This window comes from Dasypus novemcinctus, chromosome 14, assembly GCF_030445035.2.
Source record: "Dasypus novemcinctus isolate mDasNov1 chromosome 14, mDasNov1.1.hap2, whole genome shotgun sequence".
Lineage (NCBI taxonomy): Eukaryota > Metazoa > Chordata > Mammalia > Cingulata > Dasypodidae > Dasypus > Dasypus novemcinctus.
Window position 1 is genome coordinate 61,246,615 of NC_080686.1, and position 17,491 is coordinate 61,264,105.

The following is a 17,491-nucleotide window of genomic DNA, read 5'->3' on the forward strand; positions in this document are numbered from 1 at the left end:
GGAGAATTAACACCAATCCTGCACAAATTCTCCCAAAATATTGAAAAGGAGGGAACACTCCCTAATTCATTTTACAAGGCAACATCACCCTCTTACCAAAGCCAGATATAGATACCACAAGAAAATTACAGACCACTCTCTCTTGTGAACACATATGCAAAAATTCTAAACAAAATATGAGCAAACCAAATACAGCAGCAATTAAAAGAATTGTACACCATGATCAAGTGGGATTTATCCCAGGCACACAAGGGTGGTCCAACATAAGAAATAATAAACCACATTAACAGAACAAAAGGAAAAAAAAAATAACACATGATGCAAATGTTTTCTTGACAAAAACTTTTAGAAAACTAGAAATAAAGTTCCTCAACAACAAAAAGGGCATATATGAGAATCCACAACCAACATCATATTTAATGGTGAAAGACTGAAAGATAAAAATATATCTGTAAAGATAAGCAAAAAAAATTATTTAGACACACATCTGTATAACTTCTGAAAAACCATGGAATTGGTACAACAGATCCTAGTATTTCATACATCCCAGGGTACAAGAATAAGAATAATTGTTATGGCCTTTCTTTTGTATATGACCATAAGTGTTCAATAACTCACACTGACATATGGAAAAATATACACCAAATACCAAATGTATGCTATGGACCATAGTGGTAATAGCTGGATGATGTTGTTTCATAATCTGTACAAATGTTTCATAATAATGCAAGGTGTTGGTGGAGGGGTGATGTATGGGAATTCCACACATTATGCATGATTGTTTTGCAAGCTCACAACTTATCTAATATAAAAAATATATATTTCAAAAAATAAATAAATAAACCACAGTGCCAGTTCTTATACTGGGAGCCAGTTCTTATAAGGCTGGAATCTCAAGTGCCTAACGAAGCAGTGACAAGTTATGAAACTGTACACATAGTAGAGTGACAAGATACAGTCTTAAGCTGCAAGCTAAAAAGATTCATTCAAATTTTTAAGAAGTTTTTAAGGATATACAACAATCAGATTTGCTTTTGCCTACGCCTTTAATTTTCAAGGAAACATTTGATCAAAAACAGGCAACGGTGGATAATTAAAAATCATGAACCCTCACTCTTGATGAGATTTTTCTCAAAGACAAGGATAATTCCACAAAAAATGCTACTTAGTTAATTTTCCAAAAGTTCATCTTCTTCTTAAAACTAATTAAAGGATCTAAAAGACCCACTGGAAGTAATCTTTTTTTAAATTCAGATAAAATGATTAAATATTTATAATGCCCAGGAATTTTTAAAAACTGGTAATGATAATCCTTATATTGCTAATCTTAACAACAGTGGCACTTTTTTAGACAACACAAATGAAGGAAAATGTCTTCATGCTAGAAAAGAAGGGAACACATATTCTTGAGATTTAACACAGACTGGTATCAAGGCCTCACTCAGAAACAGCATACCTACAGCTCTAATCATAATTATCCATCTCTTGCACAGCTCTGAGTTCTTTTTCATATATGGAATCAAACTTTTCTGTACCGGCCGAGGACCAAAGATACTGTTCTGTATGGATTAACAATTAGACTACTCTCCAAATACATGACTCCCCAACATGCTCAGTGGACTCTTCACAAAGAACATGAAGGAATAAGAACTTTTCTTTGATTCCAAAGATACTGAGCCCTCCATAACTACCTTTTGTAATATAGTATATCTTCACAATTTTTAATTATGCAACAAGAAATAAACCACTTAGATCAAATAATTTCTATCTACTTAAAATGGTAACAACAACATATAAAATCAAGAAAATAGAGACTCAAATTTTTCAATTTCACACACTTTCATTCCATATTCCTTTTTTGGTATTTTAAAATACTGAAAGCACTAAATTTAGCTCTAATATAGTTTTAAAACACTTTGAAACAGAATATCATTGTAGTCAATTAAAGCACTGTTCTGCCATTTAAGAGTTATCTAATTTACAAAAATGCTAAACACTACAGAAATTCTAAAATACATAATTATAATGCCACAGATCACTTAATCCATTCTATCAAAACAGGGATTATTTTAACTTATGTTTCACTACCTTTTTTTAAAATCCTATGCACTTCATTTCTCTAATAGAAAAAAAATTAGGCTGATAAACTTACAACATACTTCCCCAAGAAACTTTAAAATGATCCAGTAAACCACAAATTGACTCAAGCAGTAAAGTATTTTTCTGAATGCATCTTACTGAAATGTATCTGACAACATATTATAACATCATAAAGTAATCGGATTACTCTTCTATAGCATTACAAATTAGTTCACTGATTATTCTTCTTAGTCATTTATAGGTAAAAAGGTCAGTTTTGTTCTTAAATATTATTCAAATAAATGAGATGCACTGCTAGTCTAAAGTAACAAATTTATAAACAGCTCTTTTATTAGGGTTAAAACATAACATAAAAGGGTTTTGTTAAATAACATATCACTAAGGGGAACTCACAAAAAAATTTTTTTAAATTATAATCTAGCTCTATCACTTTCAAACATCCTGACAATATTTGGGAAAATAAATACAAAATTTCTTATTTCAATTATTTTTAAAAATTTAAAGCTTCTTCAATTATTTACTAAACTTAATAATATCAAGCACTTAAGATAAAGAAATGCTATGGCTATTATGAAATTTACAAAAAATTCTTGGCATAATTTATTTTCATATTAATATACAGCACACACACTGATTCAATGAAGAAGAGGTGAGTACCATCGCAGTTTCTGGTGACTTATCAAAAATTACTCTAATAAATAAATTAAGCAATCAGGTGGCTCCTAAATTTGCCAGATATGTGGCTAGCTCTCACACCTCATACCAGATCCTTTTAGACCCTAAAATCTTTTCTTTCCTTACCCCTGATACTGCCTTTGTAACAATAAACTACACCCAGATTCTAAACATGAATCTTTAGAAATGAAATTGGCAAAACAATTTAAAAATACTTACTGTCTTATTTCGTAATCTAATTATGTCCGAGACAGAGCCAGCTCCACAGTACTCCATAACAATCCAGAGGTCAGTGTTTTTAAAGTAACTGCCATAGTACTTTACAACATATGGACTAAAAGTAAACACAAAGACAATTAAATTTAGTTACTCCCAAAGAAAATATTTTTCTTATTCCCAAAAAAAACTATTTTTAACATTTCATAATGCTTCAATAAGTAAAAGTAAGAAATAAACATCTATTGTATGTCGAATAATCTTTATCTAGGGTTCACCAACTGTGCATAATTACACTTTAATTCATGGATGAAATTTATTAATAACAGGATTACAAAACAGAGAAGTTCCAATTGTTTTGAGTGATTCCCAAAAAAATAAGGTGTACTCTGGCAAACAATTTACTTCATTTAACGTAACGGACAAATGAAAATATTTTTTTTTAACTAAAGCATTTTAAATGTAAATCTTCTAAAGGATTTTGCATTCAGTCAAATACTAACACTCAACTTTAAAATATGCTATTACAGGGAAGCGGACTTGGCCCAATGGATAGGGCATCCATCTACCACAAGGGAGATCCACGGTTCAAACCCTGGGCCTCCTTGACCCGTGTGGAGCTGGCCCATGCACAGTGCTGATGCGTGCAAGGAGTGCCCTGCCACGCAGGGGTGCCCCCCACATAGGGGAGCCCCATGCACAAGGAGAGCCGCCCAGCGCTAAAGAAAGTTCAGCCTGCCCAGGAACAGCGTCGCACACACGGAGAACTGACACAGCAAGATGACGCAACAAAAAGAGACACAGATTCCCGTGCTGCTAACAATAGAAGTGGGCAAAGAAGAACACGCAGCAAATGGACACAGAGAACAGACAACTGGGGGGGGGGAAGGGGGGAGAAATAAAATAAATAAATACATAAATAAAATATGCTATTTCAATGAGGTCTACAGATTTAATTCTCTTCCAATTTAGCCTTTGAAAATTCCAAAAATTTTTTCTCTAAGTTTAGATAATTTAAATTAATAACTATTTAAAGTATTTCTGAACAGAGGTTTTATGTCTTCAAGAGCAGAATATACACTGTTTACAGCTAAGTTGTTTTCAGGAAGACTTATAAAGGGGCAAATGACCATGAACATTGATATTTATTAAGGGCCTGCTATATATGCTGATATATAAAACAACTTGCCCAAGTCAAAGAGGCAGAGTATCTATATTCACAGAATACATCAAAAAGATGGAAAAAAATTAAGTAGCATAAACTAGTACACAGCTTAAACGCTACAAGAGCTTAAAGGAGAAAGTGGCCAAGATGAAGCTATTAGAGAGAACATCATGGAGTGGATGAGACTTGAACTATGAAAGGGTTAAAACTTCAAAATATGGGTGAAGAAGAGTAAAAAGAACATTCCAGAAAGGAATGGCTTTGTATCAAAGCTAGACTATAGGAAAGCAAACATGGATGCAGGGAGAACAGTTTAAAAAGACTATGTTAGTAAGTGCATAAAGGAGATACTAGTGGCTTCTGTGTTTTATCCACTAAGCAATCAATTGCATATTGAACATACATTTAAGACTGGCAACTTAAAGATTAAATTTTAAAGCTGTCATTTTAAAAAAAACTTATAAAATAACACAAACAACCAAAAGCTTCAGAGATTTCAAGGCCTTGGACTTCTAACTTAATTTGTTTCCACTGACACAGATGTCATTCATTCAAATGCATTATCATTCATTTTTTAATTAATTCAATCAATATTCACTGAACAAAAAATATGACCTAATGCTAGATGCTGATGAAAAAAATGGGTAGACTTCAGACTAGTTACAAAGAAGACAGGGTAGTCTAAGTCATAGGGAACCCTTGAAGGAGTTTATGAAAGGAAGTACAGTTAAATACCATCTAGGAACATCAACTTTTGAGGGTTTATCCGGTACAAAGGATGATACCGGTTTCTTCTAGTCTGCAATTTAACTAACTAAACAATTATTTAGATGTTCTAACATCTATTTCCCAAACACCACACTGATTATTAAAAGTCAAACCACTAGCCCAGTGTTATTTATATAATTTTAAGCAATTGCAGTTTTACATCGATTATAATTGAATTTTATATATAATGATTAGGAGTATTGACTAAATCACTGTATGGACTTGCAGGTTGTATCATAATCCAACAATACTATATATTCTCCACACTGTTAAATGAGGGTAAGCAGCTATACTTTGAAACTTCCATTGAGTAGAGGGACAAGGTAGACATTAGTCAAATTACAATTTATACCAAGAAACAGTAAAGCGAATGTGGCTCAAGTGACTGAGCTCCCATCTACCATATGGAGGCCCTGGGTTTGATTCCCGGGACCTCCTGGTGAAGGTAAGTTGGCCCGCACAGCAGAAAGCTGATGCAGCAAGATGATGCAACAAAGGAATGTGCAGAAGAGAGACAGTGAGAGAAGCAGCAGATCAGGGAACTGAAGTGGTTTAAGTGACTGAGTGCCTCTCTCCCACGTCGGAGGTCCCAGGATCAGTTCCCGGGGCCCCCTAAAGAGAACACAAGTAGAGAGAGAAGAACAAGCAGACACACAAGAACACACAGCGAATGGACACAGAAAGCAAACAGCAAGCGCAGGTGGTGGGGGGTGAGGGGTGGGGGGTGAAGGGTGGGGGTGAACACAAATAAATCTTTTTTTAAAAAAAGAAACAAAGGTAATACGTGCAGCCTTAATAATGGGTGACAATTATGAGCCATATCCATATTCTACAGCTTTCTCCTGTGCCACCTTCCTGCAACCCCCCCCTACTACTTTTCATTCTCCTCTTCCATTCAATTTAACCTCCTTCCCCTATTTAACACCTTCAGTCCAACGAAAACACATATCATCTTTTCATCTCTCCTTCTGTTATCTTTTCTGGGTTTTTTTTGGCTTCCTTTCATTTCATGACTAATGATCATATCCTTTCCACTCTACTGTCCCCACTGCACAGTTCCCCTATACTCTTTATCCTAATTTGTCTTTCCCTAGCATCACAATGCAAAACAGAAATAGTATAAAAAGATAAGTGAGCAAAACCAGAACGGAAAAATGGAAAAAGACACTACACACTCTTCTCATCTATTTGCACCTTATAAACATGTATATAAATTCAGGTTATAAGTTATATACTGTATCATTCTTCATATGGTAATTTTTACTTCTTAAACCTGACATTTTTCATATTAATATGAATTTCATCTTAACTGAAGAAAACCATGTATTGCTCAGGGTATATTTATTAAAATCTTATTATGAACATGTGTTAATTAAAATACTAAAGAAATGGCTATTTTTCATTACATAATTTTGAACAACATCCTAATGCAACTTTAATAGTGTTTCACATTTTAAGAGGGGTAAGATAAATAATGTTTTTACAAAGAAAGTGTTTTTACAAAGGCAATGTGACTATGCTCCTAGGAAAACTGAATTGTTTCCAATATAAATCTAAATCATAGCAATTTATTTTTTGGCCCACCCAAAAATGAATAAACATATACATAATCTGATACCAACTGTCAAAGTTCAGCACTAATCCACCAATATGGTGGTTTTCAAACTTTTTTTTTTTTTTTTTTTGCCTCAGAGCCAATATTGAAATGGACTCTATTCAAAACATGAGCAAATAGAAAAGAGCTGCTCTAGTGGAAGCCAGAGCGCTCAGCACCTCTCAAGCAAGCCAGCTGGAAACGCTCTATTCCTGTCACGAGTTTCACCTCCTCCCTCCTCTCCTCCTCACCCAGCAAATCTAACTCATCCTTCAGGTTGGGAATGACTTTCTCAGGGAAGCTTTTCCAGAATGCCCGAGGGTGAGGTATTCAAACCTGCAGAGTTCCCCAAGTTTACCCCATCATAGCTCTTCTCACATTGTACTAAAATGGTTGTCTAGTCCTGTGTCTCTTCCACCTGACCAAAGTTCCTTTAGTATAAAGGCTGAAACTCATTCACTGTTATTTATCTTATATGCAGCACATAAGGGGTAGTACTCAACAGTACAATAGTTAAGTAAATAAATGAGTAATTGTGTGCAGGATACATATTGTTCTTGGGTTAGATATAAGAATTTCCTTCTCTAGAGTGTAATCACCAGAAGGGTAGTGCCTGCATCAACATTACAGGGCACAAAGCAGTCACAAGCATTGCTATCTAGCTCTTGCCTCCACCCACAGCAATGCCTAGAGAGTGCTTCACTTTGAACTTTGGAATCTTTTTGGAGTCAGTAAACTAGGTTCTTATCACACAGCAGTGATTAAGTAACTGCATAATCATGGGCAATTCATTTAAAACTTCTAGGTCTCAATTCTCTAAAACAAATTGTTAAATACTTTTTAAATATGCCTTAGTACCAGAAGCCATTTCTTCAAATGAACTTTTACAGTAAGCCCCAAAGCATAAAAAAGATACACACAACGTTTCCCCATCAGGTTAAATCTTCACTGTTTGAAGAAAATAAAACAGGAAACATCTCCTCAGACCAAAGCACAATTTGAAAAACACTGAACAAGCTGACCCACAAGGTATACTAAAGCATTAACATTCTATGATTTATCCATTCAACAAATATGTATTAAATGCCTACCATTAAATATCCAAGAACTGGACAAGACATTGATAAATCAACAATAAACAAAGCAGGTAGGCTCCCTGAAACATTTATACCAAATTGCAGTGTTAAGCATACGTTTAATATTCACTCTAATATTCAGTAAAATGAGTGAAAAGGGAGAAAAAACTTCCTCTAGTCTTTTTACAAAGAGTAAAAAACCAAGACAAACTTGTCAAGTCAATTTGCTAAATGCCCAAACAGCTGACCAGGGTTATGAAAACATTTAAATTCCAAAAATGCGTCTCATTTTCTTTAAGCAAATGTTCAGTGTTTTATGTGGGAATTTTTCAGTTTGTACTGTTTTTTTCCACATCATGTCAGTTGACCAATTCACCAACAGTACATCCACATTAACACTACCAACAGTTGCTAAAAGGTAGTATTTGCTACTGTCTCTTCCTAGTTCACTTTTTGCCTTATTTACCATTTTTAGGATCAGATTTTTTCAATCCTTGACAATGTCATACTTAGAATTGAAATAAATCAAATAAAAATAATTTTTATCAATATTTGTGTCACCATTCATTTCCTTCAACAGATATTTGAGAAGTACCTATTATGAGCAAGGTATTATGCTATAGAGTGGTACAAAAGCTCTAGAAGTCTATTAACACTTCTTCTGTTTTTATTTTTAATTTTCCTTCCACTCAAAAATTTAAAGTGCAGTCAGGAGTGGATATCTTGGGGCTGTGCTGTGCAAGAAGCTCCACAAAGCCGGAAAGGTACCAGCTGCTGCATAAGGAGGAGGCTGAGGCCACAGCTTGAGGGAGTTGAGGGAGGCCCCAGCCCCTCTGCACCTGTGTCTGGCAGAGCCAGTGTGAGACAAAGACAGACTCCTTCCCTACCACCCTGATAAACGAGAGCGTTGGTGAAACCTTTGAATGCACACCGAGATAATACAGACCTAGAGAAAAAGGAGAGACTATGGTGCTGAAGTGAATTAATAAGGAACTGAAGTGATTTGGCCCGTGACTCCCCAGCATAATGTTCTGCAGGTCCAACTGGGGATACGTTTCATTGGAAAGGTACAATTATGGGACCTAATGACAGCCCATATCAAGGCAATATATTCTTTTTGACAATTCATTTTCCTACAGACTACCCCTTCAAACCACCTAAGGTTGCATTTACAACAAGAATTTATGATCCAAATATTAACAGTAATGGCAGCATTCATCTCAATATTCTAAGAGCACAATGGTCTCCTGCTTTAACTATTTCTGGATTTTTTTATCTATTTGTTCATTGTTATGTGATCCAAACCCAAATGACCCCTTAGTGCCAGAGATAGCACTGATCTATAAAACAGACAGAAATAAGTACAAAAGAATATCTTGGGAACGGACTCAGAACTATGTCATGTGATGCTACCTTAAAGTCAGAATAACCTGCATTATAACTGGAATGAACTTTAAATGACTGTGAAAAAAAAATTAAGCACATAAAGAGAACAAGAACTTACTTTGCTTAAGGTTCTCTCAACCAATAATGCTCTACTCAATGACACTCACACATATCTATCCATTCATGCATGCAACAAAAATGGACAAGTCTATAGACTACAATGAGTGCTAACGAAATTAAGATTCCTTCGCTGAGAAATGGAGAAAAGCATAAAGATAGTGAAGACATTTCAGAAGGAAAATCTATGAGGTTTAGTGTGATCAGAATTATTAGGACAAAGAATAATGATGACTCTGTTTTGTAGTTGAAAGATTAAGTAGATGATGATGCCATTAACAGTACAAGGAATTTGAGAGGTTTGTCTGGAACAATTAAAATTTATTTTAGGACCAAGATGGTGGTACAATACAGTTCAGAGTAATGCTCACCCACAAGTATCTTTGAACAACTAGCAAAACCGGGTAGAGCCCCTTTTGTAAAACTCCAGAAAACATTAAAGGGATGCAGTAACTTGGTGTGTGCTGAGACACAGATAAAGCAGTATAAAAAACAAATCCAAGTGCCTTGTACATAAATATCACCAGTGTAAAGAAACACGCTTTTGGGGAAACGGACTTGGCCCAGTGGTTAGGGCGTCCGTCTACCACATGGGAGGTCCGCGGTTCAAACCCCGGGCCTCCTTGAACCGTGTGGAGCTGGCTGATGCGCACAAGGAGTGCCGCCCCACGCAGGGCTGTCCCCTGCGTAGGGGAGCCCCACGCGCAAGGAGTGCACCCATAAGGAGAGCCGCCCAGCGCAAAAGAAAGTGCAGCCTGCCCAGGAATGGCACCGCCCACACTTCCCATGCTGCTGACAACAACAGAAGCGGACAAAGAAACAAGACGCAGCAAATAGACACAGAGAACAGACAACCGGGGGAGGGGGGAATTAAATAAATAAATAAATCTTTAAAAAAAAACAAACACGGTTTTAAGGGGTCTATTTCATAAGGAATAGAAGCGGCATTCAGATTTCTGCAAGTAGGAGAATTCTGAAGGGCAGGAATGCATGCAAAGAACAAGACGCAGGCTTAAGAACAACAGAGAGGACTCCACAGTTTTATTTTGGATTATTCTTCTTGGTAGGAGTGCTGAAATCTAAAAATTACCAGCCAGACCTATTTGTAAAGACTATGAAAGGTATTTCTTGCTTTGATTTCTTTGTTTTTGTTAGCTCATGGCACTCAAGGAAATATACACCATCTCTATCTGAATACAAACTTAAGGAAGAGACAAATCACGGACTAAATCCCAGAATTAACACACAAAAAAAATTAAAATGTACAGTGCACAACAAGATTACAAAGACAGAAAATGATAGCCAACCTAAAGTAACAAAATAACAGTTCAAAAATCATCAATGAAGAAGACAGACTTTCAAAATACCAAGGACTTAAAAAATGATCAACATATTCCAGGAAATAAAGGAAAACAGAGAAAGAACCAACGAATATCAAGAAAATGATGAGTGAACAATATGGGAATCCCAATAGATAGATATTTTAAAAAGGAAACAAACAGAAATAGTGGATTTGAAGACCATAATAACCCAAATTAAAAATTCCCCAAAGGGTTTCAACAGCAGATTAGAGCTGCCAAAAGAAAGGATCAGTGAACTCAAAGATACAACAATTGAAATCATTCAGGCTGTGACCAGAAAGAAAAAAATAATTTTAAAAAGTGGACAGTCTAAGACACCTATGAGTCAAATTAAGCATACAATAAATGCATTATTGGCATTCCAGAAGGGGAAGAAACAGAGAGGCAAAAGGAATATTCTAAAAAATAATGGCTAAAAACTTCCCAAATTTAACATAACACAGAATATATACATCCAAGTAGCTCAACAAACTTCAAAAAGGATAAACTCAAATAGGCCCATACCTTACCAGGTTACAATTAAACTGGTTACAATTAAACTGCTGAATACCAAAGATAAAGAATTCTGAAAGCCCCAAGAGAGAAGCAAAGTACCACATACAAGTGAGCCTCAATAAGATTAATTGTGAATATCTCATTGAAGACCATGGTGGCAAGAAAGTAGTGGAATGACATATTTAAAGTGCTGAAAGCAAAAAACAGCAAAATAAATATCTTTCAAAAATAAAGGAGAGATGAAGACATTCCCAAATAAACAAAAGCTGAGTTTGTCACCACTAGACCAGCCTTACAGAAGATGCTAAAGACAGTTGTTCAGGTTGAAAGGAAAGGACAACAGACACAGAACAAAGCTGCATGAAGAAATAAATATCTGCATAAGGAGTAAAAATAAATGCCAGTACTATGGTTCGCAATTCCACATTTTACTTCCTACAGGGTCTAAAAGAAAAATGCATGAAATGTAATGAAATATTAATATATAATTGGTTTTGGACTCAAAATGTATAAAGATGTCATCTGTAACAAGAACTTAAAAAGGCAGGTACAAAGGGGTGTAAGAACAGAGTATGATTATACTATTGAAATTAAATTGGTTTCAAATCAAACATGATGGTTATAGATTTAAGATGTTAAATCTACAACTATAACTCATAGTAGCTACAAAGAAACTATCAGAGAATATGCAGTCAAGTTGCCAGGGATGGCAGGCAGAGGGAATGCTCAGTTAATGATAAATGGGTATAGGGATTCTTTCTGGGGAGATGAGAAAGTTTTAGTAATGGAAGGTGGTGAGGCTACCACAACACTGTGAACATGATTAATCCAAATGAATGACATACTTAAAACAGCAGAAACGTGAAGTTTATGATATCTATATATTCACAATGAAAAGCGGAGGGGAGGGGAGGAAAAGGGAAGGAAGGAAGGGAGGAGGAGCGGATGGGGAAGGGAAGAGGGAGAGAAGAGGGGAGCAGGCACCACTCCTCCTCCAGAAACTGTGAGAAGGTAGGCAAGTTTACCTGGCAGAAGGGAAGCCAAGGAACAGCAGGGGCAACCAGAGAGGGGGGACCCACTTCGCCATGGGACAGGGAAGCTATGGGAGATAGGGTAGGCAAGACAAGATAGAGCCAGCTCAGAGGGAAAGGGGAAGTGATTTCGCTGAAAGACCAGCACTCAGATGCCTGCAAGAGTGAGGAGAGTCACCAAGAAACCAGGGGTGCAGCCTAGCAGGCTCTTGAAGTGGGGAGTTGCAGGGCAAAAAGGTATGGAGACCAGCTCCCAGCCAGCTCAGGGAGAGAAAGGAATAGGATAGGGGAGATAGGGCAGGTGGACCAGACCTCAGCCAGTTCCTGGGAAACGGAAAGACGCCAGACAATGCTGAAGCAGCTCCAGGGAGAAGGGAGGGGGCAGCTGAAAAGGTGGGATGTCACACCACCCACCCTGGAAAAGAGAGGAACTGGATTGGTGAGGGGGTGGGCTGACAGGGACCTACCAGGCTGGGTGAGAGGGGAGCCAGGAAAGGCCATCAGAGGTCCAAACAGTCTGAGGGAAAGGGGGCAGGGAGAGGCAGCTTCAGACACCCAACCAGTCAGAAGAGAAGGGAGCCAGGGAGCAATCCAGCAGGTTGTCAGGAACCCAGTCAGCTCCCGGGGAGAGGGAAGTTGCAGGACAAACAGCCTAACCACAAGAAACGTAGACTGAGATTTTTTTTGAGGGTTTTTTATTTTTTATTTTTTATTTTTATTCTTTATTGTTTCCTCTACACTTAGCTAACTTACTTGCAGAGGGCAGGCTGTAGGGTGATGGACTGGTGAGCACTGGCAATCTGAGAAGGTTGTTCGTGGCCTGAGAGGGAGGTCTGTTTCTTCTATCTTTTTCTTTGTTTTTTATTCTTTTCCATTTTTGTCCTTATTTTCTTTATTTCTTTTCTTTCTTTCATTTTCCCCTCTTCCTTTTCATTTCTTTTGTTCCACTTCCCTTGTTCGGTCTTCATTTTCTTTCCTCTCTTCTCATCTCTCTTGTGTTTTACTTTTTTTTCCCTTCATTTTTTCAGTCCACCTATTTTTTTCTTATTCATTCTTATTCTTAGAAAAAAATATTTTTGTAAAAAATAAAAATTTCATTCTTACCCATTTTTATTTTTTATGATTTTTGCTCTTAGCACTTCTTTTTTTCCCTGGCTCTTCTATGTTTCCACCTTTTTTAGTATAATTGTTCTTTTTACCTTTTTTTTTCTTTCCTTTTTTATGGCCTTAATATTTTGGGGAGGGGGAACATGGACAACCACAACGATATGGAATAAGTGGAACCAAGTGTCAAAGAGGACCCTTAACACAAAACAAAATGAAATAAAATCCAAGTATAGAAAGAGAAGCCAACTAATGAATAAGCCCATCATGATAAACAGATGCCAAGACACCAGCAAATAATTACAAGCCATAATAAGAAACAGGAAGACATAGCCCTGTCCAATGAGCAAATTGAAATCCAGGAGGAGATGCAGAACATGGAACTAATCAAGGAGGTCCAAACAAGTATCATGAACAAACTTAATGAAGTGAAGGAAGAGATAAAGGATATTAAGAAGACACTGGAGGAACATACAGAAGAAGTCATAAACATGCATAAAAAGATAGCAGATCTGATGGTGATAAAAGGAACCATGCAAGAAATTAAAAATACGCTAGAAGCACATAACGGCAGATTTGAACAGGCAGAGGAGGGAGTGACGTTGAAGAAAGAACATCTGAAATCGCACGGGCAGCGGAACAGATTTAAAAAATAGAAAAGATTCAGCAGGGATTTAGGGAATTGAATGACAATATAAAATGCACAAACATACACATTATAGGCATCCCAGAGGGAGAAGAGAAGGGAAAGGGGGTAGAAGGAGAATTGGAGGAAATAATGGCCAAACATTTCCCAACTCTTAGGAGAGACATGGATGTACATGTCCAGGAAGCACAGCACACTCCAAAGAGTATAAATCCAAACAGGTCTACCCTGAGACACATACTTATCCAACTGTCAAATGCTCAAGACAGAGAATTCTGGAATCAGCAAGATAAAGAGATCACATATAAGGGAAGCTCAATAAGATTAAAAGATGATTTCTTATCTGAAACCATGGAGGTGAGAAGGTAGTGGTATGACATAGTTAATGTGCTAAAAGAAAAAAACTGCCAGCCAAGAAGTCTATACCCATCAAAGCTGGCATTCAAATATGAGGGAGAGTTCAAAATATTCAAAGATAAACAGAAATTGAGAGAGTCTGTCAAGAAGAATCTTGCCCTTCAAGAAATACTAAAACGAGTCCTGCAGGTTGAAGTTAAAAACAGGAGAGAGAAAGTTGGAGGAGAGTGTAGAAAGGAAGATTATTCATAAGAGTAACTAAATGGATAAAAAGAGAAATAAAAACAAAATATGACATATATAATCCTAAAGAAAAAATGGCTAATGTAGGTACTGCCTTGACAGTAATAACACTGAACGTTAGAGTGGAGTAAACCCTCCAAATGAAAGGACATGTTTGGGATATATGAAAATACTGGACTAAAGACTGTAAGCATTATATCAATATTAAATTTCTTAAACTTAATAACTGCACTTATTATGGTGGATACATAAGTGAATATCCCTGTTCTTGGGAAGTATACACGGCCGTATTAAGTGTTCAAGAAGCATGGTATCTACAACCTACACTCAACTGTTATAAAATGGATTGATAAACAGACAAACAGGTAGATGGATAGATTGATAGAATGATGATTGATGGATAGATAGAAGGATACAGAAAATGTGGCAAAATTCTAAAATTGGAGGATCTGGGTATCAGTGCAGATAGGACTATGTTTGTGTTCTCTATATGGGGTTTGTATTATTTTTTTAACTGTCCTGTAAGTTTGAAAGTATATAAAAATAAAAGGTTTATGTTTTTTGAAAAAAATCAATATAACACATCACATTAATAAAATTCATTAATGGTCATCTCAATCAACACAGCAAAAGCATTTGACAAAATCTAGTACCTTTATTGATTCAAAAACACTCATAAAACTAGGGATAGAAGGACAATTCCTCGACATGATAAAGGACATAGATGGAAAAACCCACAGCTAACATCATACTCAATGACAACGAAGAGAAAGCTTTCCTTCTAAGATCAGGAACAAGACAAGGATACCCACTGTCACCACTGTTATTCAACACTGTACTGGAAGTTCTTGCAAAGCACGTAGTCAAAAAAAAGAAATAAAAGGCATCCAAGTTAGAAAGAAGCAAAACTTTCCCTATTTACAGATAACATGATCCTATTTATATAATCTGGTAAAATCCACAACAAAGCTACTAAAGTCAATAAAATAATTCAGCAAAGTAGAGGAGTACAAGATGAACACGTAAAAATCAGCAGTTCCTCTATTCACTAATACAATCTGAAGAGGAAATCAAGAAAAAAAACTCCACTTACAATAGCAACTAAAAGAATCAATAATCTAGGGATGAATTTGATAGAGGATGTCAAGGACTTATATGCAGAAAACTATAAAATATTGCTAAAAAGAAATCAAGGAAAACAGATATAAATGAAAAGATATTTGATGCTCATTGACCGAAAGACTATTAATACTGTTAAGACATCAATACTACCCAAAACAATTTACTGATTCAACACAATACCAAAGTTCCAATGGCCTTCTTTGCAGAAAAGTCAACAAATTTATATGGAAGGGTAAGGGGCCCTAAATAGCCAAAACCACCTTGAAAAAGAAGAACTAAGTCAAAGGACTCAAATTTCTCGATTTAAAAATTTATTACAAAGCTACAATAATCAAAACAAGATAATGGCACAAGGGCAAGCACAACATCCAGCAGAATCAAACTGAGAGTTCAGAAATAAACCCTCACATCTTTATCCAATTGACTTTTCACCTGAGAGTCAAGTACACTCAATGGTGAAAGAGCAGTCTCTTCAACAAACAAATGGTGCTAGGAAAACTGGATGCCCACTTGCAAAAGAATAAAGGTGGGCCTCTACTTCACACCATAAACAAAAATCAACTCAAAATGGATTAAACATCTAAATATAAAAATCAGAACTATAAAACTCCTAGAAGAAAACATGGGGAAGCATCTTCACAAACTTATGTTAGGCAATGATATCTTAAACTTTATATCAAAAGCACTAGAAACAAAAGAAAAAATAAATAAAAGAGACCTCATCAAAATTTAAATTTGTGTACATCAAGGGACTTCATAATGACAACAAAAAGACAGCCTATAGAATAGGAGAAAATAATTTAGAAACCACATATATGATAAGGCTTTAATATCTAGAATATAAAAAGAAATTTACAGCTCAACAACAAAAAGAAACTTACATGAAATAATAAGAATATGCAAATTCATAGAAACTAAAATACAGGTTATCAGGGGTTGGGATGGGGGTAGGGAAAGGTAAGTTCATGCTAATGGTTATAGAATTTCTGTTTAGGGTTGTACTAACCAGCCAAAGGGGTGCTGATGCAAAGTACCAGAAATTGGTTGGCTTTTATAAAGGGTATTTATTTGGGGTAGAAGCTCATAATTACCAGGCCATAAAGCATAAGTTACTTCCCTCACCAAAGTCTGTTGCCACATGTTGGAGCAAGATGGCTGCCAGCCTCTGCAAGGGTTCAGGCTTCCCCCTCCTCCTCCTCCCAAGGCTTCGTGGTCCTAGCTTCTTCCAATCTCAGCGGCAGGCTGGGACTCTCCCAGGCTCATTTCTCTCCAAGCTCAGCTGCTCTGCTCTCATCACAAGGCAAGCTGTAAACTGTCAGGTGAAAAGTTCATCTTTCTTCCATGTCTAATGAAGTCTTCCTTGTGTGTTTTACTTCCCAAACTCCAGGATCAAAACTCTAACTTTCTCCTCCGCCATGTCATTTTCTCTGTGATTCCCCACCCACCAAGGGGGTGGTGATTCAACATCCTACTGACATGGCCCAATCAAAGCCTTAATCGTTTTTCAATCAAGTAAAAGTGAAATCTCTGAATCCAATCCAATCTAATATGCCCAGAGGAACAGACCAGATAACAAACATAATCCAATATCTACTTTGGGAATTCATAAACAAAATCAAACTGCTACAGAAGTGGTGAAAAAGTTTTGGTAATGGATGGTAGTGATGATAGCACAATAGTATGAATGTAATTAACACCACTGAATTATATATTTGAAGGTGGTTAAAATGCGAAAATTTAAGCTATATAAATATTACTAGAATAAAAATGTTTGAAATCCATAGAACTAGAGAAAACAAACAGTGAACCCTAATACAAACTATGGCCTAGTTAACAGTATAATTATAATAATGTTGTTTTATCAATTGTAACAAAAGTACCACACTAATACAAAATGTTAATAATACAGCATGTGTAGATGAGGTATATGTGAACTCTGTATTTTCTACATGATTTTTTGTAAAACTACAACTTCTCTTATATAAATAAATAAATATAGGCGTTTTAAAATTAATTAAATGTGAAGTTCCTTCTA

The 17,491-nt window shown here is 36.2% G+C and overlaps 1 protein-coding gene across 3 annotated transcripts in view; it reads right to left on the reverse strand.

Annotated features, from left to right (window-relative positions):
- The window catches only part of STK3 (serine/threonine kinase 3), a 296,968-nt gene that overhangs the window by 240,858 nt on the left and 38,619 nt on the right, over positions 1 to 17,491 (reverse strand). For all 3 annotated transcript variants that reach the window (XM_058275773.2, XM_058275772.2, XM_071207934.1), the window contains exon 4: positions 2,995 to 3,109. In XM_058275773.2, coding sequence (XP_058131756.1) covers positions 2,995 to 3,109 — 115 coding nt within the window. The remainder of the gene's footprint in view (positions 1 to 2,994; positions 3,110 to 17,491) is intronic.